Source organism: Rhincodon typus, chromosome 18 (assembly GCF_021869965.1).
Source record: "Rhincodon typus isolate 14 chromosome 18, sRhiTyp1.1, whole genome shotgun sequence".
NCBI classification, from domain to species: domain Eukaryota; kingdom Metazoa; phylum Chordata; class Chondrichthyes; order Orectolobiformes; family Rhincodontidae; genus Rhincodon; species Rhincodon typus.
Window position 1 is genome coordinate 10,611,030 of NC_063349.1, and position 23,088 is coordinate 10,634,117.

General features: G+C 38.7%; 1 protein-coding gene across 1 annotated transcript in view; it reads right to left on the minus strand.

Moving 5' to 3' along the window:
* Positions 1 to 23,088, minus strand: part of LOC109912901 (A disintegrin and metalloproteinase with thrombospondin motifs 20-like) — a 344,616-nt gene that overhangs the window by 215,350 nt on the left and 106,178 nt on the right. Inside the window, exon 5 of the mRNA XM_048607987.1 lies at positions 6,129 to 6,212. Coding sequence (XP_048463944.1) covers positions 6,129 to 6,212 — 84 coding nt within the window. The remainder of the gene's footprint in view (positions 1 to 6,128; positions 6,213 to 23,088) is intronic.

Here is a 23,088-nt window from a genome sequence, read left to right on the forward strand (position 1 = left end):
CAGCAAGTGATACCTTTAATCCTTACAACCCTCAAATCAATAAAGAGCTTTGTTCTTTAAAAATCACTTCTCTCTGAATATTCCCACTACATGTAGTCTAATCATGTCAATGAGGGGCCACATAGTAGCTGCTTTAATCTGCCACTTGAGCTCCTCACACATTTCTGATTTCTCAATTCTCTTTCTGTACTTGTAGGTCTAGGTGTCTTGATAGAAGGATGCTCGCTTGCAGAAAGTGTAGGGTACTATAGGCAGGAATTCTGGCCGCATGACACCAAATCAAATTTGCATCATATGAAAATAGTTGGTGTCAAACAGGATTGTGCTCAAGTGCATGCATGTGAAACTGTCTGGGAGCGACGGAGTGAGGGAGGAGGATGAGAAGGAATGATTCCTACATCTTTGCTCAATGGTTCTGGAAGATGGACATATGACATTAAATGTGGAAAGTGTTAGTATTTCCAGTTTGAGGATCATTAGACTCGAGGCTGTCCAAAGGATGAAGACAGAAAGCACCATTCCATCAAACCTGTTCACTTACTGAGATAAACTGAAACAAATGTGACCCATCAAAACAAAATTTCAATCATTGTATTGAGAGTAATCTGGTAAAATAGATTTCTCACTTGTTGTAGAATATGAATTGGATTTTGAGCAGGTTCTGTAATGAATAATCAATCACTAACAGATTATTTATCTATTTTCATACATTGAATATTGGAATGGGTGTTATGAAGCTAGTATAAACTACACATTCTGCTCTTCCCTTTCTGTAGGTATACCACTGGAAGCAATGTCATGACCATAAGCAGATAAATGGATTATGCTGATGATGATGATACCCAGTGGCATGACTGAGGTGGTGCATCGGTATCAGTTGGTGCAGTAAACCTACATCAGATGCAGACTGACTTGCCTGCCATTCCTCTCTCCTTTCTCCTCTTCACCCTATTATGCCAGGATTCCAACTGGAATACCTATGCTATAATTTGTAATTGCAACCACTGAAAATTCTCCAACTGGAAGCTTGGCTGCAAACCTTTAAAAAGCCACCAAAGCAAACAGCATAATAAAACTATCCTTAAACAGCAGTTTTACTGTACAGTGATTGAAATCTAACAAGTTCCCTTTTAATCCTGACCTGGTGTCACTTTCAGAAGAGGCCAAACTGCAGTGGGTCATTCCATACAAGTAAGGTCAATGTTCAGCACATTACCACCTTAGGTGATGGGAAACTTTGAAGATGGGCTTACTATTGCAATAAAACTCCGCTCTACTTTGACATGAGCCCTGTCTAGCTTCATTGCTGTCTTTTGGGCAGCAGAGAGCCAGTTTCTCTGGCGGGAATGGACTCTTCTCCATTATTGACATCAGCAGAAATAATCAGAGAGCACATACTGGGACATGGGCTGAGTGGTTGTAGCGATGAACTTGAAACTGATCAGTGGGCTCCTGAGATGCAGTGCTAGTGTCCCTACCTTTGGCCCAGGAGGCATAAGTACAGGTCCCAAAGGTAGACAAACAGGAGGCTGGAAGAACACAGCAGGCCAGGCAGCATCTGGAGGAAAGGAGCAGTCAACGTTTCGGGTATTACCCAGTTCAGGTCCCACCTACTCCAAAGGGGTATCACATTCTATCTGAGCAAGTTGATTAAAAATAGCTAAACTGGGATATCCTGAAAATCCATGCCCAAAACAAGTTTATTTTCATTTAATGAATCAAATAAGCATCTTATTAAATGTCTACAGTTTAAACCCTGAATGAATGAAGGTACTGGAATTCAACATTCAACAGAAAGTGATCCTACCCGTGTCCATTTGTGGATGTAAAGTTTTGCATTAGCAACTGTATCACTGGACTGGAAGGCAGGAGAAATTAGGGCAGACCTGCCTAGGCTGACCTCTGTACAGAGTGGTGTTAGACATGTGCACCAGGATAGGGTTGGGCTTGGCTATGATGCCCCCTTGTGGTCAAATTGATGACTGATCTCAATATCAAGGCTAACAAAACAGAAATGGACGCTTGCAAAAGTTATCCTCAAATTGCAGGTGTCTGGTGCCTATGAACACCATAAACCAGAAAATTTATCCTTCATCACCAATATTTGTTGTCCTTTTGCTTAAAATCAATATGTAGCCTTGGTTAATATTGCTCAAAATCTTGCCCCTTCCAACCTACACATACACCTGCCTTATTCCCTTACTATTGAGAATAATTCAGAGGCAAGCTTTCTCCTGTACTACATCATCCTGCTCAAGAACCTCAACAGTAAGGAACTCCTTCATTCAAAGTTATCTGTCTTAAAAGCTTCAATTTTTAAAACACAAGCTAAGCATCAAATTATGTCTTACAAGAGGTCATTATCTGAAATATTAACTGTTTCTCTCTCTCCAGAAACTGCCAGACCTGCTGAATACATTTGGCATCATCTGCATGTATTTCAGATTTCTAGAATCTGAGGTAACCTGATTTTTGATCTAACCATGTTTTCTTGATTTACCTTCATTTCTGTCACTTTTTTTTCCCCCACGGAGGTTGAGGTTTTGGTCACATACCTGGTTTTTTCAGTAAAATAAATTGGAAATTGATTCTTTCGTGGATATGTAAATAGGAGGAGATTGGCCAGAAAGGGGAATCTTCCTTGTCATGACATGTTAAAAGCTGCAGAATAATAATAACTTTGCATCCAAGGATATCTTTCTGACTACTGTCAACAAACCATAGGAAAAGGTTTGACAGAGTGACTGTTTGCCCTATATGGGCTCATCTTGCGTTTGACAAAGTTTTTGTTCTATTACCTTGGCTGCACCTTTTCCTCATATAAAAATATCTGTGGAGTTCAACCAATACCACTATTTAAACTTTCCTTGGTTTTCAAAGTATTCATTTTTCTATCATGTAATTAGTCATAGAGTCACACAGCACGGAAACAGACCTTGCGGTCCAACTCGTCCATGCTGACAAGGTTTCCCAAACTAAACTAGTCTCATTTGCCTGAGCTTGGCCCATATCCCTGTAAACCTGTCTTATTCATGTACCTGTCTAAATGCCTTTTAAATGTTGTAAGTGTACCTCGTTTTGAATTCCCCTATCCTAGGGAAAAGACCTTTGCTATTCACCATATCTATGCCTTCATGATTTTATAAACCTCTATTAGTCAACCCTCAACCTTCCATGCTCCAGAGAAAACAAGCCCCAGCCTATCCAGCCTTTCCTTATAACTCAAACCCCCCAGTCTCAGTATTATCCTGGTAAATCCTTCCTGCACCCTTTCGAATTTAATTCCTATAGCAGGGTGATCACAGTACTCCAAAAGTGGCCTCATCAATATCCTGTACAGCCACAACATAGAATCATAGAATCCCTACAGTGTGGAAGCAGGCCATTCAACCCATCATGTTCACACTGTCCCTCCGAAAACCATCCCACCTAGATCCAACCCCCTACCCTATCTTTGTACCTCTGCATTTTCTCTAGCTAATCCACTTAGCCTGCACATCTTTGGACACAACGGGCAATTTCGAATGGCCAATCTACATAACCTGCACACTTTTGTTACCTTGCACTTAATTGCCACCTTCCAATACCTTCCAATGTCAGCCACAAATGGAAGATTTTCCCCTAAAATTAAGGTGTAAATAAAGTGTAACCAATCAGAATGTCAGCACTGGGTCAGTGAAACAGAAATTTCGAAGTCAGGTTTTTAAAATAATAACAGAATGTGCTGGAAAATCTCAGCGGGTCTGGCAGCATTCATGGAGACAGAAACAGAAATAACATTTCGAACGACTGTAGAAAACTACTTCATGTATTTTGTGTCTGATTATTATTGGTAGATATACAATAGCTATTTCTCCACAGGCAGATAGTACACAGTATTCTCTTGTTGGCTGGTACCGAGCTTCTATGGGGCTACAGAGAATGTTAAATTATATTGGAGCAGTGCTGGAGCACACACTGTGGGATAATCACAGGTGGTAATGCAATGTTCACAGTCATCGCTGTAATTTCAAATGCTTCTGAAAGCAACACCACTTTTTATATTATTTCTTTTCTAGTTTAGTTTAAGCCAGATAATGATACTTCAAATACAAAAGTTGTACCTAATCAATTCCAAACAAATTTTGACTTAATAAAAACTTAAATGCAATTTAAAATGTCTACTGTAATAATTATAAAAGTTTGCTTTCACACTTGCTCTGCATCTGCAAAATGGGGCCAGTTAGTTCATTTGGCTGGATGGCTAGCTTACAATACAGCAATGGGACCAATAACATGGGTTCAATTCCTGCATTTACTGATTACCCCGTGAAGGACTTGCCTTCTCAACCTCTCGCCTGGCCTGGGGAGCGGTGACCCTCAGGTTAAACCACCACCAGTCATCTCTCTCTAATGGGAGAGTGGGACTATGGTGACTTTACCTTAGCTACTGCATTTTTATGCTGGAACTTTTTTTTTTAAAATAATCACATTTTTGAGGATCATGGAGCACACAGTTGTCTAGCGAACTGACAATGCACCTCCTGGGCTATGGTGTGAATACAGCCCAGAATAATTACACACTTAGATCTCAGGACTGGATAGGAAAGTGATAATGGAATGAGGTTTTCATTGCAGTTCACATGGAACCCAAGTGTAAAACTACATTTCAATGCAATAGGGAGACAGACGAAAACTAATGTCGATTGCATTGACTGGGGAGCCTGACTGCCTCTTTGCAGCTTAAGGGAGCTCTATTTATAAATTCAGGGTGAACATTTGTATGTTAGAAGATTTTCCTAGTTACCGACAGTATATCAAGAGAATATACTTATTTTTGCCAGTTGGGCCATCTCTGAGCATTATTGTTAATTATGAGGAAAATGCCTCATAATTTTAATACTGCTATTAAATTACCTCTTGACTTTCTCCGTTCTAGGGAAAAGTATGCCAGCTTTAGTTTCTACACATAACAAGTTGCCTCAATTGCTGGCATCATTCTGGGAAATCACTGTAGAGGCCTCTTCAAACCCTTGAAATCCTTCCTGAACTGTACCCAATGTTAGCCAATACTACAGCTGAGGCCTGACCAGTGAGCTATAGTAAACCTGTTTTTGCACGGTGTGAAAATGTTGTTCTGATGGCAAACTCTAAGCTGCTTCCCAATCATGAAAATATTTACCTCAATTCATATTACTTTGCAAAATTTTAAGCGTGGACTAAAAGTTGGTCACAGCTATATGTGGAAGGCAGGCCTGACGAAAATAAAAAGGATAGAGTTGAGGCAATCGAGGAGGAGTGAAGTAGAATAATGTGCCAGTTTTGGTGAGCCAGGCTTGACAGAGGTTCAGATTTATTTAAATTTCACTACTTTAGTCGGTCTACTGTGTTGTATGTTTTTTATTAAATAGCCAAACAGTTGACAGACTAAGAAAATGAAAATCACAAGAAAAATGTTTCTCAAAGTGTCCTTTGTGATTTGACTGATTTAGTCAGTTTTGTCCTTTTTATTATTTTATTCAATGTTTCCATTGACAAATTCTGATCAAAATAATTTCAGCCACAATCAATTTCTTTTCAGTTGGATTCAGTAAATTTGATAAACATATTTTGTTGTTACTAATGTGTAGTTCACAGGACATGACATGTAGGTGACACATAATGTGAAGAACTCACAAATATGGATTATCAAAGAAGATCGGTCAACAAAAGTAGCACTGAGCAAAAAAAAAGCACTGAAGAATTCTGACATAGGGAGTGGCAGGCCATTTTTCTTATTCTTCTGTTTTTATAATGTGAGACAAGTGAATAGAGGGGATGAGTACAATTGCTCAGGAAAATTGATCATTTCTGGTTGGTAATCTAGAAATCCCTAACTAATATCCACTTGTGTAGTTACAAATACCACCAATTCTGCCAAAGGAGAAAGGACATCTTCACATTCTCCTGGGTACTAGCGTTGCCTGTTAACAGCATCACCCACGTTCCAAAACGAAATCTTTGGAAATGAGTTTAAGGAAAATAATGCCTAAGGGAAATGAGATTGGGTAGCTTCTTATATTGATTGATATTTAATCTGGAATATATCAATGCAAAACGTTAGGTTAACATCACTGTCTAGAGAAGCTACAACAAAGATTTGGGCTCACCTGTTCATTATGAATCACATTTAACTTCACAATGACAATGTTGATGAGGTTACCAACACTTGGGTCTCGGTAGATTGCAGCTACCTAAAACAGACACATATTAAAGAGAGAGCAATGTTGAAAAAAATGTCAACTTTAGGATTTATACAGAACTGTTAAGGTTTACTGGAAAGTTAAAGTGATCACTCAGTTTCTAGAAGTTGGATACACCAAACAAAGGTATTTATTTAGATCCAAATGAATGAGATTTAAGGTTTTACTTGTTGGTGCAATGGTTTATCAATAAAAGTCAAGTACATTTTATTGAATTGTTACATGATCTTAAATGGGGAGATATATTCACATTTGTTGATACATCAGTCTTTCCTTTTTCCAACGGATGTTAGTTGATAGTTTAAGCGCTGATATTTTTCATAGCATACTGATTTTATTGGCAACAGAAACATGGATAAATATGGACAATTGACCTTATTTCTGAAGGCCACTGAAGTGGGCTTTTGGCCAACTTGTCAACTCCCAGGTATCCTCTAACTAGCAACACTAGAGTATAAATCACCTGATTGAGAGATTAAATAAACAGGTTGCTATCTTAATAGCACTTCCAGTTCAATCCCCATTTCCCACCTTCTCCTCTTGAAGGTAGATATGTTGGGGGTAGCCACTTCTACAATCATTTTTCATTTAGGAGCTCAAACGAGTGATGTTAGCAGGAAACATGTAAATGTTAAATTTGAACCTGGCCTTAATTGAATTTACACTTTTTATCATGTCCAGAGAATATCATTTGAGAGTTGGGACACTTTTTGAATTTGCCTCACTTGCTGAAGCCAATTGAATGCTCATCTGAATGCAAACAGCAAGGACTGGGAGTCAGATCTATTTCGCTATAGGAGATACACCCAGTCAGTCAACATGTCAAACCATTTATATCTCCAATAGAGCTTGTATTATGAAGAATATGCCGAAAAAGATCTATTGAGAACTAAAATCTCAAATGTTTCCAAATCACATGCACAATTGCCATTTTTGTTTAAATATTGAATATTTCAAGACACGGCATGCCTGAATGGAGAGTTCTAGCAGAGACATTCAGATCTAGGGGCTCACACATGTGAATCTCCAAAACTGGCCAATGGTTAAAACTGGCAAAAGTTACCCAGAGGAGGCAATAAACTCTGTTTTGTAAACAGTTTCAGTATTGATTTGCAAAAATGAGAAATTATGTGCCACACTCAGCTAGGAATAAATCATTGTTGTACAGGATATTGGTGAGGCCTCTTCTGGAGTACTGCTTCCAGTTCTGGTCTCCCTGTTATAGGAAGAGTATTATTAAACTGAGAAGGTTCAGAAGAGATTTACCAAGATGTTGCCAGGATTGGAGGGTCCGAGTAATAAGTAGAGGCTGGATGGGCTGAGACTGTGGCTGTTTATTGGATCTTGCTGTGTACAACTTGCATGCTCTGTTTCCTACCTTGCAACTATAACTAAATTTCAAAATCAGAATTATTCTCTTATGAATAATCATTAAACAAATTTTGGCAGGCAGCTGTACAGTTAAATTTACTGAAATGCTTTTTACCAAACACTTCACATAGAGGTGTGGTTTTGAGAACATATGCAGAACAATATAAATAAACATGTCAGTACCTGTTTGTTCTCCACAGAAAAGGAAGAAATTTAGGAAACGTGAGAAAGCGAAATCACGTGAGAAAGGGTATACAGGTTCTCCAGACTCAAGGTATATTTACATAGAATCCCTGTGCAGTTTTAATCAAGGTTTAATTAGAATAACTGTAGCTGTTGATCATTTCTTATCACGTATTGAATCAGATGAAATCTGGTACAATGTGGGACATCTTTACACGGAGCATTAAGAGGAATTTTAAATAAACTGGGAATCAGCTCCAAAAAGTACATTTCAACAGATAATTCTCCTTTTTGGAATGTAAGGCTAAAGCTTAAAGTTGAGTAGCTAAAACAGTTTCACTGTGGAGAAGATACTCCTCAAAACATTTGATCTGAACTATTCCTTATTAAGAAATTGAAACCGTCTTTTAAACATAGAGCTGGCATATGCTCACTTGTAAAACAGATTTTCTATGATATATTGAGCGGAACATTTATTAAACTTGTATGCCAGAGTGTTAAGGCTTGCACTTAAATGATTGGCAGAATTTAATTCTTCACTTTCAACTTCTACAAACTAGAGTTTTAGAATTTTATTTGAAAAATCAGTGTAAAAAAAATTATTCTGAGTAAATATGCAGCATTAGCAATACCCCATAGCTTATTTCTAGATATTACCTAGCTACTTTCTTGGGTACTGGGTGTCCTTTTGTTTATGGTTGAGATTATGGTTTACCAGCAAAGATGTACCTGCTGTCATTCATAATACTTTTGATTGTCATGTGCTTTCTGGTAAAAGGATGTTCGGCCAACCTCCCAGGTTAACCATATGAAGTCACAGCAATGTGTTTGCATTTACTACTGGTCTGGTGTTGAACGGTCTCCAACATCCAAATAGTGGACTCACCCATTGTCTTTTAAATTTTCGTCTATACATGCTAAAGTCTCTGATGTTTTAAGGCACTTCACCAACTGGTCTGGGAAAGAAATTAGAAGGGTCACAGTTGAAAGCAGTCAGTTAGGCTACACTGGGACGTATGTGTTCCCATGGGAATGCTCCCAAAGTACTATAACTTTGAGCCACAATGACCAATATAGTTACATCTAAGAGAAAATCCTATTTGAAAGCATTCTGTAGTATCCAAGGGACTTTAATGAGCAATGCGTTTTACACAGATGTCCTTGTGTCAATTAAAATATTGGCAACATCTTGTGGGCATTGCTTCAGCTCGGGTTTGTTCAGCTGCTGTCTTTGTTGAAGATGTGATGGCAACTGGGATAAAGGAACTATGGGCAGGACTTTGCATTCATACTTCCTCATTCACAGGGATTCCCTTCCCTAAATGAACTTCCTATGGAGGCAAGTTTCACTGAAATGCGGTGAAGAAACATTTTGTTTACTCAATTAAAAAGAACTAAAAATGAATCATGTCTGGAGCATTAATTCTGAGGATTAGGGTAATAATTAGTGTCAAAATTAAAAATGTTAATCATTTATCGCAGAATTCCATGGTACATCAGGTTGAATTGTTTCTGCAAATGCTCAAACGCAAATTTTGGAAAATGGAATACATGGGTGGTTTAGGGAAAAAGTTGTATAGAGTGACTTTAATGTGTTCCTCAACTATTTCCATAAATCACAACACTATCAACTGGGTCACATAGACTGCAACAGTACATGTTTAGGGCAAGTAAAGAATATTTATCTAAGATGCATTTGTGTGGTAAAATGGACTTGAAAACTGTCCTTTCGTCATAGGGAGCTAGTTTTAAATATTACTCTTGATTGGTTAGATATTAACTTTTTATACACTCTTTTTGACAATTGCTGACAAAGTAGTGAGTTTGAACATTTAGTTTCCTGTTGGTGGTCCACAAAACAGACCTCGCAGTATCTCAGCACTAGATAATTACCCTCTGATGTGACTATTAAATACCACGTATAGAAAGAAAACTCTTCAACTGAGTCATCACCATACCAAACTAAGAATTGACATATCATAGCCATTAACTGTTTACAATGTGCAGATGCCTGCTGTGTTGTTGTACAATCAGCAACATTGATCCTGACAGTGACATACCCATATCCCACAAAAGAGTTTTTTAAAAAAGTCACAAAGGCTATACATCAAACTGATAAGACCAAATAAAAGATCACCAAATATCAGACTTTCAAAAGACATTTATTCCAACACTTCCGTATTAGGTTTTCCATTTCAAAACTGGTTTACATGTGAATGAAATCACCAAGAATGATTATTGCTACTATGACGTAAAGAGGGGTGAATTAGCTCCCCTCTTTGTAACCCCTTCAAGCAACTGCAACGAAGATTTTCAAGTCTCTTCAAACACAGAGCTGTATCACAATTCAATTAAAATGTAATTCGTTGGGTTAAAAGTAAGGCGCCAAGTATATGATTTACGTGAGCGAAAGAGTGAGGAATTTCAGTACTAACCTTAAGGAAAATAATAAAACATGTGAAACACAGGTATAAAGTCTAATAAAAAGGAGATTAAAAAATGTAAAAATGCAGTTTTGATTATCCTGGAGTTATAGTTGAACCTGAGACTGTGGCTGTTTAGCTTGTTATGATTCAGGTTTGCTCCTGACATTATTCTCCATATTCAAACCATAACACTACAAATCACCAGGCAAGTAGCCCACTGCCTCCATTGCATCTGGGATTACACTATGTATCTTAGTTTTGTGTTTCGAAATTATCGGCCACTCCCAACACTATATACAACAAACAGGATGCCTTCCAACAACAGTACAGTGCTCTTTACAGAGGCGGAAGGGAACAAAATAGATGCCAAGCCAAAGTGATACATTGAGAAATCAAAGGAATGCGTCTTGAGGAGGAGAGGAAGGTAAAGAGTTAGACAGCCCTTTGGAATTCCACAGCACAAAGTTCAAGTGCCTAAAAACCTTGGGTAACGATGCTAAAGGGGACTAAAATGGTTAGAATTTGAAGATGTCTAATGGAGGTACACTAGTGTTAGAGGAGTTCACAGAAAATGAAAAGACAGTGCCATGGAGAACTTTTGTGACAACAGATCAGAATTTTATATCTGAAATTTTCAGGAACTAGGAGACAGTACTGGTCAAAGTAGGAGTGTGATTGGCAAACAGAACTTTACATAATGTAGGTTACAATTTTGAACAAACTGGTGTTTGGACTGGGAGATGGACAGGAAAAAAATTGGAATTGTTGAGTTTGAAGTTGAAAGGCATCGATAAGGGATGCAGTTGCAACTGAGCTTAGATAAGGTGGAAGCAGGAGATGTTATGAAGGTGGAAGTGGACTACCTTTGTGTTAGAGAGGCTATGGGGCAAGAAATTATCTGGGACTGAACAGAACATCTAAGCTTTAAGCAATCTAGCTCATTCTGAGTCTATGGGCAGCAGGGAAAATGGATTGAGAAACAAAAGGCAATTGTTTAGATCTTCTCAATGTTCAGCTGGTGGAGATTGTGGTTGATCCAATATAGGAGTTTGACAAAGGCAACAAAATAGTCCAATGAAATGGTGGGGAAGAGTATCAAAAGTTGATTCTCATAAATGAGATGAGTCTAAAGAAGGAAAAAGAAATCAGAGAGAGAGATAAGAGACGATAGGTGTTTAAAGCTACAAATGGGGGTGACCATGTTTTTACATAGTAGGCAAGAGCAAACGGGTAAACCCTGAAGAACAGGATGAATACAAGATCTTTATTTTATATATAAAGAAATCCATCAGCTTCTTCCATTGAGGGTAGAAGGGAGAAGAGTTTAAGGAGTTGTTTGCTTGAGGTTTAAGTGCAGTGGCTTTGGTAGAGGGCAAGAAAGTTATTAGATCTAAATGTAGTCCAGCCAGGTTTGACAAAGCTCAGCTAGTTGGGTCCAGGTATGTAATAACTTCCATTCCTTAGACTTGAAGAAGATATGGGCCATGCTCCAGCAATTATCAGAAGGAGATTTCAAACTGTTCTGAGGACAAGTGCAAAAAAGATGGATGTCAGGAGTGGTTGAGCAGACTGACAGCTATAGGAATATTGTGGCAAGTGGACATCCAAAGGCTTGTTAGAAAGTGCAGCTGTAAGTACCTTAGGGGATGGTTTATTTTCCTGAAGCAGATGCAGAAACAGAACTGTTGGAATGGGAATGCCAATGATAAGGAAGTAGTTAGAAATGGAAGTAGTTAGAAATGGCCAATCAGTAGTTAAAACCATGGGAATTAGATGTCAAAGGAGATAGCCAAGAGCTGATATGAAAGCACATGGAAAAAATTGTTTCACTTATAAAGAACTTGTTAGAATATGAGAGTTGAATTAAATTATCCAACCGTTATCTAAACAGATAAATAATCAGAACAAGCCTAGAATGCTTTTTGGTCACATCACTATTATTTCTTGCACCCAAGAACAGTGAAGCACACTTGCCCCTTCCCACCCCCAACAACCTCTACAGCCAATGATAAAACCCATTTCCAGTATACAAACAGTATCCGCTTGACGCAATTGAGGAAGATTAGAGCTCAAGGAAAAGCCCAAGCGTAGTTTTAGCGTGATGAAGCTAGCTGTCATTGAAGAGCTGGAGTTGTGAACGAGTACTAGAGTGCTGTTGCGGAGTCTAGGAGAGTCTTCTACTTGAGAGGGAGTTGAGAAGCCAGATCAGCAAAACCAAAGAATTGTGATCCTTTGTGAAGTTTAATAAGATTTGATGATTCAGATGGAGAGGAAATTATTGAAAAATATGCAATCTGTCTTGTTTGCTAATGGATATGCATTGAGGTGTTTGATCACAATCTATTACCCCCTATTTGCCATGTTAATTCTGGGTACTAGAAATATTGTGTATTTTATATTACTGTTCTAACATTGTAGAGTAGTATTTATTGTTTGTTCAAAGCCACAAAATTTTGAGCAACATTCTCATAGTAAGTCACTTGGGTCTTAGACTTTGTTGACTTCAAAAAGGAAAAGTTATTGGTTCCTAGCCAGATCATAACATAAATTTGGCTGCCTGGTCTAGGATCATAACTGAACTTGAGAGTTGAATGCAAGTGTGCTGTTGTTAGCTGTACGGTTGAATAATCATAACCAGCCTTTAATCCTTTTTGGCTGCATCATTATAAGTTCTCTTTTTCAGATCCTGCTGTGCAAGATCACAAACATGGATGTTACTTCCCTTTGTGTTGATCTGTAGCAGACTGTAGTCAAGTCGATTCAGTCAAGTCCATTAAGCTCCTTAAGAAAACTCATTCAACACCTGCACCCTTGGTTTTATCACCAAGGTTTACCTACAATTATAGCAAGCTATTCATATTCAAATTCATTTTACTTTGTCGTTTCGGCCAGCCACCTTAGCCTGAATTTTCGATCCTCTGTCAGGTGCACAGATTCAAGAAATTTTCTGACTCCCAATTCCAAATCCCTTGGAAACTTCCTTGGACCATCAGATTTTCACTCTGAGGAGTTGGAGCGGCTGCAAAGTGCTATGGGAAGCTGTTTGAAATGTTCATTTCAATAATCTGGGACTCCGTGCCAGTTATAACAAAAACAATGCAGCCCAAAGGCCCTCAACACTCACATCACCTCACTGCCTACACACTTTGCATGTCCCATCCAGGCCAACTCATGACAACTCACTACCTTGCATCCAACCCTCATTCCTGCCATTCTAACCTTTGTACACCTGCCGACCTCATCGCCCCTCATTCAACCATGCCAACAAATACCCTCCAGTGATTTCCAGGACCCTTTATAAACCCCAATACCAAGTTAGTTGGGGACTTGGAGCTGCGTGGATCTTGCAGATGCCCCTGGGATTGCAGGCTTAGTTAAAGATTAACTACATTTTGTTTTACAATTTTATAGTTATTATAGTTTACTAATTTAAATTTTTTCCATTTAGTTCTATTAACATTCAGAAAAACCAAATTAAACAAAAATCACGATTTTACTTTGGAACTTCTTTTTAAGGGCCTACAATGAACAGCGAAGGGTTTTTTTAAAAAAGTCTGTATCTGTTTTAGAGGTTTTCTTCACATTGCAAAGGTTCATTTTTTGAAAAACAAACAAACTTATTTTTTAAATAAGAAGTTGTGTTTTCATTCCAGAGAGTCCTACACGTGATCAGGTCTGGAGGAGATCTTATTCATTTTGAGAAAATTATTGAAGAGGAATCATTTTTATTCAGTTAATCAGCTAAGTGGTTGATTTTATTTCATTTTTGTATGTTTGATACATATATTTTTAATTTTTTTCCATTTTAATATTGTTTTCTGTAGGTCATGAAACGTCATTTATTTTATATACAAGGTGTTGTTGAAACTTTTTTTTCGGCTTAATGTTATTAAGGCCATATACAAGGTAACACAGCAAGATGGCTTGTAGATTTAGATTACCCAACAGAATCAGTCAGATAAATGGATGACTGTCGGGAAAGGCAAGAAGGTAGTTCAAAAATCTCCAGTGACCATTCCTCCATCAAATAAATAGTCAGTTTTTGGAATAGTTGAAGGGGATAGTCTCTCTGAGGACAATGGAAGGGCCAGTCAGTTATTGGACACTTGGAACGATTCTTATGTTAGGCAGCGTTTGACAAGATTTAATAGAATGATTGTAATAGTCTTGTCAGGGGCATAGACAGGCAATTCTGTGGCAGTGAGTGTAAAATTTAGGATGGTTTGTTGCTTTTCTGGTGCTAGGACAAAGGACATTTCTAAACGTTTCAAGCATATTGTTAAAGATTTAGAAGCCAGAAATTATTGTACACATTGGTAAGAATGACATTTTTAGGGAAAAAAAATAAATCAGTGCAGAGTGAATTTAGGAAGTTAGGTAGAAGATTAAAAATTAAAACCTGAAAAGTAGTAATTTCTGGTTTACTCCAATACGAACCTCAAACGAGGGAAGGGACAAAAGGTTAAAAGGAGATAAATCAATGGCTGAAGAGCTGTTGTATTGTTCAGGAATTCAAGTTTTTGGACAATTGGAATGTCTTTTAGGATAGAAAGGACCTGTTCAAAAAAGGATGGGTCTAACCTAAACTGGAAAGGGATCAAGATCTTAGGATGGAGATTTGCTTCATTGTATTGAGGGAGACTTTATATTGATAGAGAAGGAAAGTGGAGGAATTCTAAGTAACAGTGTAAATGGAATGATTGATGGGGTAGATGCTGAATGCGAGGAGAGAACATCAATTAAAAAAGGACATGAGAGAGTCAGAGTATGTAGTAACTCTGAGGACCTAAACTACATTTATTTCAATGTAAATGGTCTTACAGGTTAGGCTGATGAACTTAAGACATGTTTAAGGGCATAGGATTGGGACGTCATTGCTATTACAGAAACTTGGCTGAGAGCTGGACAAGACTGGCAGCCAATGTTCCAGGTTTTGGATGCTACAAGAAGGATAGGAAAGGAGGAAGTGGCGGGGTGGGGGGGAAGGTTGGGCATTTTTGATTTAGGAATACATTATTGCTGTAACTAGGGAAGATAGTTCTGAAAAATCATCAGTGAAAATATATGGATAGAAAATTACAAATAAGAAAGGAAAAATCACTTTTATGAGATTGTACAATAGGCCCCCCGATAGTAAGAGAGAATTTGAGAAACAAATATGTAGGGAGGTCTCAGATTTATGTAAGCATAATAAGGTTGTAATAATGGGGGATTTTAAGTTTCCAAATGTTGACCGGGACTACCATAGTGTTAAAGATTTGTAGGGTGAAGAATTTGTCAAATGCGCTCAAGAAAATTGTCTTTACCAATATGTGGATGCTCCTACTAGAAAAGGAGCAAAACTAGGCCTTCTTTTGGGCAAAAAGGTGGGGCAGGTAACTGAAGTAAAAGTGGTGGAACAGTTTGGATCCAGCGATCGTAATTCTATTAGTTTCAAAATGGTTATGGAAAAGGATAAGCCTTCCATAAAAGTTCAAATGTTTAATTGGAGAATGGCAAATTTTAATGGTATGAGACAAGAACTTCCAAAAGTTGATTGGAGTAGACTGTTCGCAAATAAAAGGATGTCTGACAATTGGGAGGCATTTAAGAGTGTGATGATGAGAGTTCAGAGGCATTGTGTTCCTGTTAGAGTGTGAAGGGTAAGGCTGGTCAGATAAGGAACAATGGATGAATAAAGATATTGAGGTTCTAGTCAAAAATCAAAGAGAATCTTTTTTTAGATTCAGGCAACTTGGTTCAATCGAATCTCAACTAATAAAAGAGTGTGTAGGGGCATTCTTAAGAAATAAAACAGGAAGGAAAAGAGGGGATATGAGATAGCATTAGCAAATAAAGTTAAGGATAATTCAAAGAAATTCTAACAATACAATAAGAGAAGAGGGTAACGAGAGAGAGAGGGTAGGGCCCCTGTAAGATCCAGAGTTTGTTTTTGTGTTGAACCCCAGAAAATGGAAGAGATACTAAATGAATATCTTGCGTCAGTTTCTATTGTGGAGAAAGAGATTGAGTCTAGAGAATGCAGAAAAATAAACTTTGACGGTTTAAAAACAATTCACATTGCAGAAGAGAAGTTCAGGAGGTCTTAGAGAATAAAAAGGTGGAAAAATCTACGGGACCTCATCTAACATATCCCAGAATGCTGTGGGAAGTAAGGGAGGAAATTACGAGACCCCTTGCAGAAATATTTGCATCATCTATAACTACGGGTGAGGTGCCTGATGACTGGAGGGTGGCGAATGTTGTACCTTTGCTTAAGAAAGGTTGTAAGGAGAAACTGGGGAACTGTAGACCTGTGAGTCTGACTTTGGCTGTGGATAAATTGTTGGAAGTGGTTTTATCAAAGATAGAATTTATGGGCATTTAGAGAGGCAAAAATCGATTAAGGATAGTCAGCACGGTTTTGTGCGTGGAAAATAGTCTCTCACAAACTTGATTGAGTGTTTTGAGGAAGTTACCATAAAGGTTGATGATGGCAGAACACTAGATGTTGCTTATTTGGATTTTAGTAAAGCCTTCAACAAGGTTCCATATGGTAGACTAATTAGTAAAGTCAGGTCACATGGGATTCAGGGTGAGCATGCCAATTGGATACATAATTGGCTTAACAGCAGGAGACAGAGTAATGGTGGAGGGTTGCTTTTTGGACTGGAGATTTGTGACCAGTAATGTTCCACAGGGATAGGTTCTGGGTCCTCTTTTGTTTGTCATTTATATAAATGATTTGGACGAGAACACAGAAGAAGGTATTGTTAGTAGGTTTGCGTACAACACCAAAATTGGTGGCATAGTAGGCAGTGAAGAAGATTTTCTAAGATTACAAAGGGATCTTGATCAAATGGGTCAATGGGTTGAAAAATGGCAGATGAAGTTCAATCTGGATAAATGCGAGATATTGCATTTTACTACAACGAACAAGGGAAGGGCTTATACAATTAATAGTAAGGCCTTGGGTAGTGTTGTAGAACAGAGGGGCCTAGGGGCGCAGGTACATAATTTTTTAAGGTTTGCATCACATATAGACAGGATGGTTAAAAAAGGTATTTGGCACACTTGCCTTCATTTACTCAAAAGAGTGAGCAAGGAGTTGGGAAATCATGTTGAGGCTGTACAGGGCATTGGTGAGACTTCCTCTGGAATACTGTGTTCAGTTCTGCTCGCCCAGTTATAGGAAGGATACTACCAAGCTGGAGAGGGTTCAGAAGAGATTTACCAGGATGCTGCCCAGTCTGGAAGGTTTGAGATATAAGGAAAGGCTGGATAGGCTGGGACATTTTTCACTGGAGCGTAGGAGATTGAGAGGTGACCTGATAGAAGTTTGTAAAGTATTGAGAGGTATAGATAGAGTTGATGATAGTTGTCTTTTCCGAGATGGGGAATTTCAAGACTGGAGTGCACATTTTTAAGGTGAGAAGAAAGAGATTTAAGAAGACATAAGGAAATTTCTTTTACATGGAGGGTGGTTTACATCTGGAATGAACTTCCTGATGAAGTGGTGGATGCGGGTACAATTACAACGTTTAAAAGACATTTGGATGGACATATGAATAGGAAAGGTTTGGAGGGTTATGGGCCAGGAGCAGGCAGGTGGAACTAGTTTAGTTTGGTTTGGGATTATGTTCGGCATGGACTGGTTGGACTGAAGGGTCTGTTTCTGTGCTGTATGACTCTATGCCTAGTGCCAAGTCATGCCAATCCCATCTACCAATCTTTGCTCCCTCCAAAGAACTCCAGCAGGTTTGGACCTTTCCCGTAAATTGGCAAAGGGCACAAGTATTTCACATGTGTGGGGGGTGAGAACTGCTTCTGAAAGAAGGCAACAGTATTCTCAAAAGCATCACTGCCTCAATGAACCACAGATGTTTGAAGCATGCCACAACCACCCTCTCTCTCCATTTCCCTGTCCCCACAGCAGGTGGTGGGGTAGGACTTACAGATTCAGTGTTCCTGTGATGTTTTAGCTAAGGTGCAAAGTCATTCATCTTAGTGAAAATTCAGGCCCTTTCTTCATACTGTCCTATAATGGAATCTTTGTTTGACAACTCTGCCTAGCCCATAAGTCAGCCTTTGCTTTTCCTCATTAGTGGTTTCCTCTACTTCCACATAGGAGAGAGAAATGGATGCGAACAATTGTATACTGTACACTGCTATACCCTGAAGTATAATATTTATGTTTAGTTACTTCAGCATTCCTGCAAGTGTGTTCTGACTGAAATCCCAGTGTCTGCATTTTTCTAGTTACCCAAATGCATTGAGATTCCAGAAAACATACAAAACACCATTACTTGCTCTGGAAAGTATATTTAAAGGCAGACAGAAATGTGAGGCCTATCAAAAAGAATTGCCTGCAGTTCAACAAAATGGAAAAAAGATTAATGCTCATCAGTTCGTGCAGTAAATCTCTAAAATGAGGCATTTACAATTGCACTGCAAACAACAATAAACCAATTCAAGAATTTTAAAGATACGGGGACGGTATGAGCAAATGGCATTGTGGCAGAAAATCAGCTATGTTGAAGTATGGTGCAGGTAGTGGGTCAAACGGCCTATTTCTGATTCTGTTGCCTATATTCCAATGTTCAATTCTTCTGTTACTTTGCACTGGGAAATAAATACCTGCTTATGCCAATAGACTGAGTCTCTACTATCTGAAAACTTACATAACACACAGACTGAAACTACCGAAAGCCCAGAACACCACATCCCTATATTTAAGGACATAAAAGCATGCACAAAAGCAGGCCCTATAATTACTAGCTTTTACAGCAGGTTGCTGGAACTTCAAAAATGAATTTTTCTCATGAACCCTTATGATTTTGAAAGTAATGATGACTATTACAATGGTAATGGTGGGAAGAAGTGCTGCTTTGAATAACCAGCAACCACACAAAAAAAAAACAGTTATTCATTAACAGTGACCCCACTGCCAGAGGAAAGCTGGATTGAGAGCAAAAAGACCTGCTGTCAAGGACTGGAAGTCAAAGAAGTAATTAATCAAAATCTAATCAGTGGGGAATTATTTATTTGAAAGGGATTCTGCTGACCTGGAATTGAGCTCTGCAGATGCTCAAACCCAAGACCATCAGCATTGGAGACAGCGATGTGCACTGGATCCATCACCAAACCTCTGGAGCATGAAGGTTGCTCAACGAGGCCTCACTTTCGTTTTTGACCGAACACTAAAAGCTTCAGGTCAAAAACAAACAAGTTTTACCTGCCCAAAAGGCTTCCTCAAGTAACTGAATTAATGGGTCAGTAGCACTCCTACAATCCAAAAAGTCCTTGTTCCCTCTATTTGATGGAATACACACCATCCTACTTCAAGGCCTTACTGCCCAGACTCAACCAAGTGTCAGAAAGATTTTTTGCTCTTTCAACAAATATAGATGCATATCCAGCTGAAAACCAAGCAGCTAAATATGCAGGACATGGCTAAATATGTGGTAGAGGTCTTAAAATGTTGCACTGGTCTGTGGCAAAGAGAGCAAAGTGGAAAACTGACTTTCTCAATCTGTCAGGCTGTAGAATGGGCATGGTGACAAAAAAAAACTAATCTCCATTAAATTCAGCAGGATACAAAGTTTTCCCAATGTCAAACTGCACCCCCTGCTCAGGGGGGACATTAATTTCAGAAAATTGAGTTATTTAGGTGTTAGTGTGTACAAACTTTGTTCTGTGTCATTTCAGTAATTTAGGTGTAAGACTTGCATTTATATAGCACTTCTCATGATTATAAGATATCACAAAGTGCCTTATAGTTGTTGAAGTGCTACTAAAATGTAGTTGCTGCTGAAACACAACAGCCAAATTGCACACTACAAACTTCAAATACAATAATTTGATACTGATAAAATAACCTATTTTGTTGATGTTGTTTAAGGGACATCTATTGACCAGTGTACTCAGAAAAATTCCCCAGCCCTTCTTTAAAGTAGTGTTATGGGACTTTGTACATGTACCCAAGCAGGTATTTAGGACCTTGGTTTAATTTCTCATTAAACCGACAACATTATGTTAGTGTAGGTCTCCCACAGTGCTCCAATGTGTGAACAGATTTCAATGTGATCTCTCAGCATATTTATTTGCAGCACTTATGAGGCAGCCATTTGTATTTTGTGGATAGCTATCTCTGCATCTTCCAGTTTGCTCATTGTATTTTGTAAAGTTAGAAAACAGAGTGTCAACCGATCTCATGTTGGTTTATCTCCCTTTAATTATTTCAATAAGATATATGACTTTTTGTGATCTCTATCATTCCAATCTACACAAGCTTTCAGCCCTCCTGTCCACTCCTTTCCTTCAAAACCAACTAATCTATTCTACTGGATGTCAGAGCAGAAGAAACATCTGTACTGTGGACAACCTTTCTCTCAGTACATAGTGTCTATTTAAGTTAATTCCATTGTCTATGAGCCACACTCACTTTTATCCTTCCAACCACCTTTGATCTGCTTATAACGTTATGGGGCAGCATCCTTGTGAATAAGGTAAGATAGACATTTGCATTAAATCATATTCTTGGGCTTCAAATGGCCACAAACCAGATGAGCAGTGGGATTCCAATATTCAAGTCATTGGGTCTGTTTTGTGGACACCTATTCGATCATTTTAAAATGTGAATGAAGGCCTCAAGACCTGGTAATCAACCCATTACAGTACTAGTTTTTGAGAATCACAATGACCACTTCGCACCATTCCATACTAGCCGTCTCCCAGGATTTACCAGTTACTGTCAACGAGATGACTAGCCCTGAATTAGTTGAGACCAGCCTGTGGAGGAGAAGGCAGGGCCCACAGCTCTCCAAGTAAGCAAATAAGACCTCAGGACCAGCATCCATTGATGGTGCTCACTCAGAGATGTACATCATGGAAACAGATTCTTCGATCCAACTTGTCCATGCCGACTAGATATCCTAAATTAATCTGGGCCCATTTACCAACATTTGGCCATATCTCTCCAAACTTGTCCTAATCAAATACCCATCCAGATGCCTTTTAAAATGTTGTAATTGCACCAGCCTCCAACATTTCCTCTGGCAGCCCATTCCATACATGCATCACCCTCCGTGTGAAAAAGTTGCTCCTTAGATCCCTTTTGTATCTTTCCCCTCTCACCTTAAATCTATGCCCTCCATTTTTGCATTCCCCTACCTTGACAAAAAAACCTTGCCTATTTGCCCCATCTAAGCCTCTCATGATTTTATAAACCTGTATAAAGTCACCCCTCAGTCTCCAATGTTCCTGTTGGTTCAGGCAGCACCGATTAGACACAGCCCCAGATTACTTTCTACAGCCCTGTGACCTCTTCAATTGGCTGCAGGAAACAAACAGAGCAGAAAATGTCTGCACATCTATTGAAAAGATTGAACTTACCAAAGAAGAAAAATAGAGAAAATACATAGCTAAAATATAATGAATCACATACATGGCCCCTGACAGACTTGAGCCCAATACTGTCAAAACTACATTGACTCATTGACAAGGATGGTGCATGTATAGCTCAGCCTTCATGGAATGAAAATGAATTTTAAATCACAAAGCAGCATTGATGTGTATATGATAACCCCACGTTGTCCACAATGTGACTTTGGCAGCTCCATTAAACACACACGTCAGCAAATGTGAAGATTGTCCTGTTTGTTTGATCTGCAGGCCTCTGACCATGTGAAGTTTGCCTCAAAAAAAAGTCAACCCCAGAGGCTGTTGTAAACGATTATATTGTTGAATACCCCTTGTTAGAAAGAGCTAGAGTAGATTATCCAGGCTTTTATTTGTTCAGAAAATGTTGTGAAAGAAATCAATCATTCTTTGATTTCCAAGGTATCTAAAATTAAAGTCAAACCAGTTCAAAAACAGTGCCTCAGTGACTCAACAAAGTGCTCAGACGTAAAATATAATGCAGAAAATATTTTGGTGATTTGATGGAAAAGGAATGTACTTTTAAAACTGAAAGCAAAACCTAGCATTTAATGAGTTAACAAGTTGCTACGCACCTGCCACTACTATAACAAAAATGTTAGCAATTCAACACGAGCGTTTTCCAATTAGAACTGGCTTTTCAACAAATCATGTATGATTTATCCAGATACAGAGGTTGAGTAACATGCTGAGCATAGAGCTCAAGACAAACTAATTAAAAACTTAAACATTCTTTGGGAAGAAATGGTGGTGGGGAGTGGAGAGGGAACATAACAGATCCACCTAATCTCAAACAGTAAACAGTTATTTGCATGATAAAGCATTAAAACACTAAGACAGATGCTGCCATGTTGGGCATCACTGATAATGTTGCAGTCAGTTACAATGTTGGGAAACTCAAATTTCATGTATCAAAGACCTGCATGCCCACAGTCTTTTGGTTGTGACAAATGAGATTTTAGTGCAATGAAGGATCCCAACCTGAAACGTCAGCTTTCCGGCTCCTCTGATGCTGCCTGACCTGCTGTGTTCCTCCAGCTCCACGTGGTGTTATCTCCTTAGTGCAATGATATTTGTGCCTGTGCTGTCAGCTCACACACATTTTGAAGAAGGATCATATTGGGCTCCAAATGTTTACTCAGGACTTTCACTGATATGAGTCAGCCAAACACCCAGACAGCCTACCTATGACATCTATCTCCAGATGGCAAAATCAACTACACCTCCAACAGATCACACTTCACTTTGGGGGAGAGCACTTTCTCTCAGACACAGGAAGTAAATCCTCTGCTGGGTGGTTTACACTCCAAGGTTACCTCCAACAGTGCTCTTGAGGATTCTATATGCTTTTAGATCTATACGCATGTAGAAACAAATGGACTTATTAGTGATAGACAGCATGGTTTTGTGCAGGGAAGGTTGTGCCTCACTGACTTGATTGAGTTTTTTGAGTGCAAACACAGCAGCCA